The 6,118-nt window shown below is 36.3% G+C and overlaps 1 protein-coding gene across 1 annotated transcript; it reads right to left on the bottom strand.

Annotated features, from left to right (window-relative positions):
• Positions 1–2,531: 2,531 nt before the first annotated feature.
• On the bottom strand, positions 2,532–5,109 carry LOC143553687 (uncharacterized). Its single transcript, XM_077043627.1, has 5 exons — positions 4,929–5,109; positions 3,153–3,270; positions 2,922–3,018; positions 2,757–2,849; positions 2,532–2,678 (listed from the first exon to the last, which is right to left on the bottom strand). Exons 1-5 carry the CDS (start codon positions 4,993–4,995, stop codon positions 2,532–2,534), a joined length of 522 nt encoding a protein of 173 aa, XP_076899742.1. The 5' UTR covers positions 4,996–5,109.
• Positions 5,110–6,118: the final 1,009 nt, after the last annotated feature.

Here is a 6,118-nt window from a genome sequence, read left to right as displayed (position 1 = left end):
TAAACAAGTAAATGATTTTAGTTGCAGTCCAACACTTGAGAACATGTTTGGTTTTTTAAGGCTGTTGTTAACAGATGCTGAACAAAGAAACATGTCGTGTCCAAACACCGAATAATCCCACTAATATTAACGTTCGTCCAACAAGTTTGGTGTGGTGTCTCTTTTTCTTTGGAACTGTAGCAAAAGTAAACAAGTAAATGATTTTAGTTGCAGTCCAATACTTGAGAACATGTTTGGTTTTTTAAGGCTGTTGTTAACAGATGCTGAACAAAGAAACATGTCGTGTCCAAACACCGAATAATCCCACTAATATTAACGTTCGTCCAACAAGTTTGGTGTGGTCTCTCTTTTTCTTTGGAACTGTAGCAAAAGTAAACAAGTAAATGATTTTAGTTGCAGTCCAACACTTGAGAACATGTTTGGTTTTTTAAGGCTGTTGTTAACAGATGCTGAACAAAGAAACATGTCGTGTCCAAACACCGAATAATCCCACTAATATTAACGTTCATCCAACAAGTTTGGTGTGGTGTCTCTTTTTCTTTGGAACTGTAGCAAAAGTAAACAAGTAAATGATTTTAGTTGCAGTCCAATACTTGAGAACATGTTTGGTTTTTTAAGGCTGTTGTTAACAGATGCTGAACAAAGAAACATGTCGTGTCAAAACACCGAATAATCCCACTAATATTAACGTTCGTCCAACAAGTTTGGTGTGGTGTCTCTTTTTCTTTGGAACTGTAGCAAAAGTAAACAAGTAAATGATTTTAGTTGCAGTCCAACACTTGAGAACATGTTTGGTTTTTTAAGGCTGTTGTTAACAGATGCTGAACAAAGAAACATGTCGTGTCCAAACACCGAATAATCCCACTAATATTAACGTTCATCCAACAAGTTTGGTGTGGTGTCTCTTTTTCTTTGGAACTGTAGCAAAAGTAAACAAGTAAATGATTTTAGTTGCAGTCCAATACTTGAGAACATGTTTGGTTTTTTAAGGCTGTTGTTAACAGATGCTGAACAAAGAAACATGTCGTGTCCAAACACCGAATAATCCCACTAATATTAACGTTCGTCCAACAAGTTTGGTGTGGTGTCTCTTTTTCTTTGGAACTGTAGCAAAAGTAAACAAGTAAATGATTTTAGTTGCAGTCCAACACTTGAGAACATGTTTGGTTTTTTAAGGCTGTTGTTAACAGATGCTGAACAAAGAAACATGTCGTGTCCAAACACCGAATAATCCCACTAATATTAACGTTCGTCCAACAAGTTTGGTGTGGTGTCTCTTTTTCTTTGGAACTGTAGCAAAAGTAAACAAGTAAATGATTTTAGTTGCAGTCCAACACTTGAGAACATGTTTGGCTTTTTAAGGCTGTTGTTAACAGATGCTGAACAAAGAAACATGGCAGATCAGTTAGCAGCATTTACCAATAAAGAAGCAAAAAAGATGGTTGTTCGATTGAGACTATCCGGGAGGTTATACGGCCTGTCAGTGCTTCGGCTCGTTATCCTCCCACTGTCACGAGCGAGGGGTTTTCGATGCTCTGTGAAGCCAGCCTTTCGCGATGCCCCCTACTCTAGGAACCCGGTGACCCGAGCTTTCGCTCAAACCACATGGCCCAACTCGCAATTTGGGATGGGCAAGCCTGCTAACGCAATGACAAGACCAATCAGCCTGAGCCAGTTCATCGTCCACCCATCTTAATACTCTCACTTGAGTTACAGGCAAGCGCTACCAAGCCCAGTGGCAGCCATCTCAAGAGTGTGGTTTATAATGTGAATATAACTTTTGTAAACTTCCGATGTGGGACAAATAATGAGAGAAAACACTCTTTTTTGTTTTTCATTTAATCGGCGAGTTTATTTAGCTTCTTGTATATTATATAAAGTGATTACTGTTTTGTTGCATAAAGTAGATGGAAAATCGTGTAAGTTATTCACTTTATATGAATGTCCATTTGGTATTTTAACGAGTGCAATTGTTAGCTTCTGATGTAAAAGTATATGATGCATAAAGTCGCATTATATGACATGATATCACTCACTAAAGCATGATTGCAGCAGTATATGTTCGCTTTATATATTGGATATGGCATTTGAGAATGAATAAAGTAGCATGTCTCTTCGATGTTGTTCAGAACATGGACCTACCAACTTCTTTTTCTACTATTAACTAGATAGTATTTGCGCCGAGCTGAATGTGTCATAAGTATATCATACATTATGAACATTAAGTTACATCTGCATTAATATTTTCTTTTGGAAGTCATCATCATGTGTATTTGTTCAATTGCGTCCATTTGTTTTACAATGAAACCTAATGTGCAGCTAATTACTTTTAATGTCATAAAACACAATAGAAAACTATATGTATTGATTTAATCTCTTTTGGCAGAAATAAAAAAAAACATATTATAGCACCAACCCAAATCAGAACACACATATATGTATTACCAAAATCCAAGTAACATTATAGAATCAAAAACATTAGTTTGAATGCATCAAACATCAATGAAGAAAACGAGTCTAATACTGTTAACCTAGGCAAGAGCTTCGGTTTCATCAGGAACAACACCGTTACCGTTAGCAACCGCATCCTCCTCGTCATCAGATTTCAACTGAGCCGATACATCATCTATAGCAGAGTTTAGCTCTGCGATCTTCTGTGCCAACTTTTGACGCGTTTTCTGCAAAAAATGCAAAAATATTATAATTATAATCAGACAGAATTAACACGCCCTATCTATGTGATAGCAAATGTGTACCTCCAGAGCCTTTTCTTCATCATAAATGAAATTGGGGAGCTTCTTAAGCAACTCTTTTTTGTCAGTATCCGCTGCAGCTAGCGCCTTGCTTATCTGTGTCAAGTTGAACATGCTATATAATAATTGCCATTTGCATATATCAAATAGAAATAAAACATATCAAACCTGAGGGGCGTATATGCAACCAAGTGTGCCAACAACCAACCCTCCTAGAACAAAACCACCAATGAAGGCACTTCCATTGCTTGATCTTCCATCATCACTGAATATACAAAATATTAATTACTTTGTTTCTATGTAGTAATATCTATTCTTACAAAAAATAATATGTTTTCTTGAACAAAATTTTAGGAGCTTTTATGTGTGAGAAATAAAACTTGCATGTAACGTAGTCACCTGTATACTGCTTTGACAGAATATGGCTTTTGGGACGTGGACAAATGCACATTGCCTTTACGGTTTTGCCCGAACAATAACTTGGTCAAACCCTGGTCATGTTTCTTTACAGAAGAACCTACAGCAAAATCAAATCCACACAGAAACTTTCAAACTAGTTTTAATGAATTCATTAAGCAATATATGTTGGAATTACGGGACGCATAACACAGGTTTATAACACAGAATATGCAGTGAAAACACTTTTGATTTACACACAAAAGACTGCATACACATTTATATGTTCAACTCTTGATCGCATTCATTACACTGACTTACATTGACACCAACGATATTAGATTAGTAGGCCTTCAATCTTAACTGATATAAGGGTAGTTATTTAACTACCATAAGTCCATAACTAACATTAACCAGCATAACCACCAGATGTGGTAACTAACTTCGTATTGACACATACTAATACAGACACTTTACATACACAGTTAACATTCTAATAGCATTGCTATTTGGTAGGATCTCTACTAGAGTACAAGGCATAATTGTTGTTGTTTTTACATACATAATTAAAATATATAAAATAGTAAAATACTAATAACGTTTATTGACTAAATTTATGTTTACTACTTCTAATAAAATAACTTTTAATTTGAAAATGTAGATGCAGGAAAACATCTAGAAAGGTCAAGATGTAACATTTGGCAAGTGGTCAACCGTCAACCACGTTGAAACTTTCAAACTAGTTTTAGTGTCTTGACTCCAGTGTATAAATTACCATTACAACATGAAACAATTTTTGTAGCCTTTGAGAACTACAGTATACTTCACTGTCAAGCTCATAGTGTCACACCTAATCCACAATTTGGGCGATGCACACTGCATTTATATTTCATTCATCATTTATATAATTTCAAGTCATACAAAAGGTTTCATAATAGAATGAAACTTTAAAAGTTACACGAATCACGAATGAAAACGTGTTAAATGCATAATTCATAAACACCAAGAAAAGGTTTGAACTTTGCATAAAGATCCATTCTTGGTCCTACTCCCTGATTCATGTGACCCCAAGATGGAAACGCTTGCAAAGCTCAACCCTTTTCTTGGTACGTTGCAAAGTTTGTTGACCAAATTAGAAATTATGACAAAGTTACTTTGATCTCATTCTTTGCAGCTAACTTTAAGAAGGTTAGCCAAATTCTTAAAACTAAAACCAGGGCCGTCTCTAAGATTTCAAGTGCCCGATTCGTGTACTAAAAAATGCCCCTTATGTAATAATAAATAAATAACAATTCCCAAAAGATCGAAGGTAATTGTAATACTTCATTACTACTACTAGGCCCAAACTTTATTAGATTAATTAATGTTTAATAGAGCTGTTCAGATTTTCTTGGGCCGATATCGGTTTCTTTTCAGCCTAATTCACTAATTAAGATTCCGGGCCCTTACCGAGACCATGCCGTAGACATCGTGTATGGTGTCTGAGACGGCCCTGACTAAAACCATGTCTACAAAAGCCTTTACAAGATGATTTCATTTCTAAAGAAAATCACTAATACAATCCAGTAGGCGTTATTTGTTACTAAATTCCAACTATTTTGTCTCTAAAATGTTGGAATCAAAATCCCATTAAAAAAGAAAACTAATAATGATTTAAAGTTGAAATCCAAATAATCGATTATAAAAAGTTGAAATGATGATCCAGATTGCAAACAACACCAATATTATAATATTATATTTCTTCCAAATAAATCGAGAAGGAATGAAAAACAAAAATACCCGTTGACAGTCGTGGGTTGTTGGGTAAGAGAACCGATGAATTAGATAGTGCAGCAGCAGAAGACATGGCTTCAAATTGATATTATTATTATTATTATTAGTATGAAAGTGCGTGTGGGTGTGGAAGAAGAAGAACAACACTCCTCTTGTTTTTGTTTTAGGTTTATTTTGAGATCCGTTTCATAAATACGGGTCCCTCAAAATGGGTTAGTTTTTATACTTATATTTTGAATTGTGTCCAATTTAGTGATTTACGCCCATGTGGTTTATAGGCGGAATCGACTTGCATCCATGTTTTGAGTTTTTCATTGTTTGAGTCTACGAGTATGCTTGATTGGAAATAATGGAATGAACAGGAAATAGAATTAGAGAAGGAATGGAATGAACAAGGCAATGAAATAAATCATTACTATTCATTTGTTTTATTTGTTTAACCTATGAGAATGAAATGAATAATTACATTATGTTGGTTGGTATCCAAAAATAATTGTAGGCACGAAATATAAACAATAAAAATATTCCTATCCCAAAAAATATTTTTTTTACAAAAAAAAAAAAAAAAAAAAAAAAAAACTGGAATGGTGACGATGGCGGTGGTAGTTTCGGTGACGAAAATGGTGGTGGTGGTGGTGGCGATTAGGCAGGGTGGTTGTGGTGGTGGGGTGGCGGTAGTAGCATTGGTAATGATGGCGATGGTAGGGTGGCAGCAACGGTGGTGGTGGTAAGACAGCGACAGTGGTGGCGGTTATGGTCAGGTGGCGGTGGTAGCGCTGGTGGTAAGGTGGTGGTGGTGGTGGTGGCGGTGGCGGTGGCGGTGGTGGTGGCGGCGGAGGTGGTGGCGATAGTGACGGTGACTGTCAGGTGGTGGTGGTGGCGATGGTAGTGGTGGTGGTTGTTGTTAGGTGATGATGGTGTTGAGAAAGTAGGGTGAGAGAGGAATGAAATGAAAAAAAAAGGGGGGGTTGAGAATGAATGTTTTTGATGGAATGGATGATTCCATGTGTAATGGATGATTCTATTCCATTGTGTAACCAAACACCACTTTCTTCATTCCCACATAATGAATCATTTCCTTCCTCCTGTCATTCCTGCATACCAAACGCTACCTATGTGTTTTCTATTTCGCTACACTATATGTTCCTCGCTTGCAACCCTCTAGACGATATGATTGTGTCATTTTGTTCACTTTA

This window comes from Bidens hawaiensis, unplaced genomic scaffold (assembly GCF_021521415.1).
Source record: "Bidens hawaiensis isolate Kalapana, Puna unplaced genomic scaffold, B.hawaiensis_p1.1 tig00017350_1, whole genome shotgun sequence".
Classification (NCBI taxonomy): domain Eukaryota; kingdom Viridiplantae; phylum Streptophyta; class Magnoliopsida; order Asterales; family Asteraceae; genus Bidens; species Bidens hawaiensis.
Note: the sequence above shows the minus strand (reverse complement) of the source record. Positions and strands in the feature narration are given on the sequence as shown.

Bases quoted from the DNA above. Each gene is read 5' to 3' on its own strand.
- LOC143553687 (XM_077043627.1), bottom strand. From the start codon at position 4,995: ATGTCTTCTGCTGCTGCACTATCTAATTCATCGGTTCTCTTACCCAAC. The intron at 3,271-4,928 runs GTATTTTTGTTT...ATTTTGCTGTAG, and splicing joins CAACCCACGACTGTCAACGG to GTTCTTCTGTAAAGAAACAT. The intron at 2,679-2,756 runs GTACACATTTGC...CATTTTTTGCAG, and splicing joins ATGAAGAAAAGGCTCTGGAG to AAAACGCGTCAAAAGTTGGC.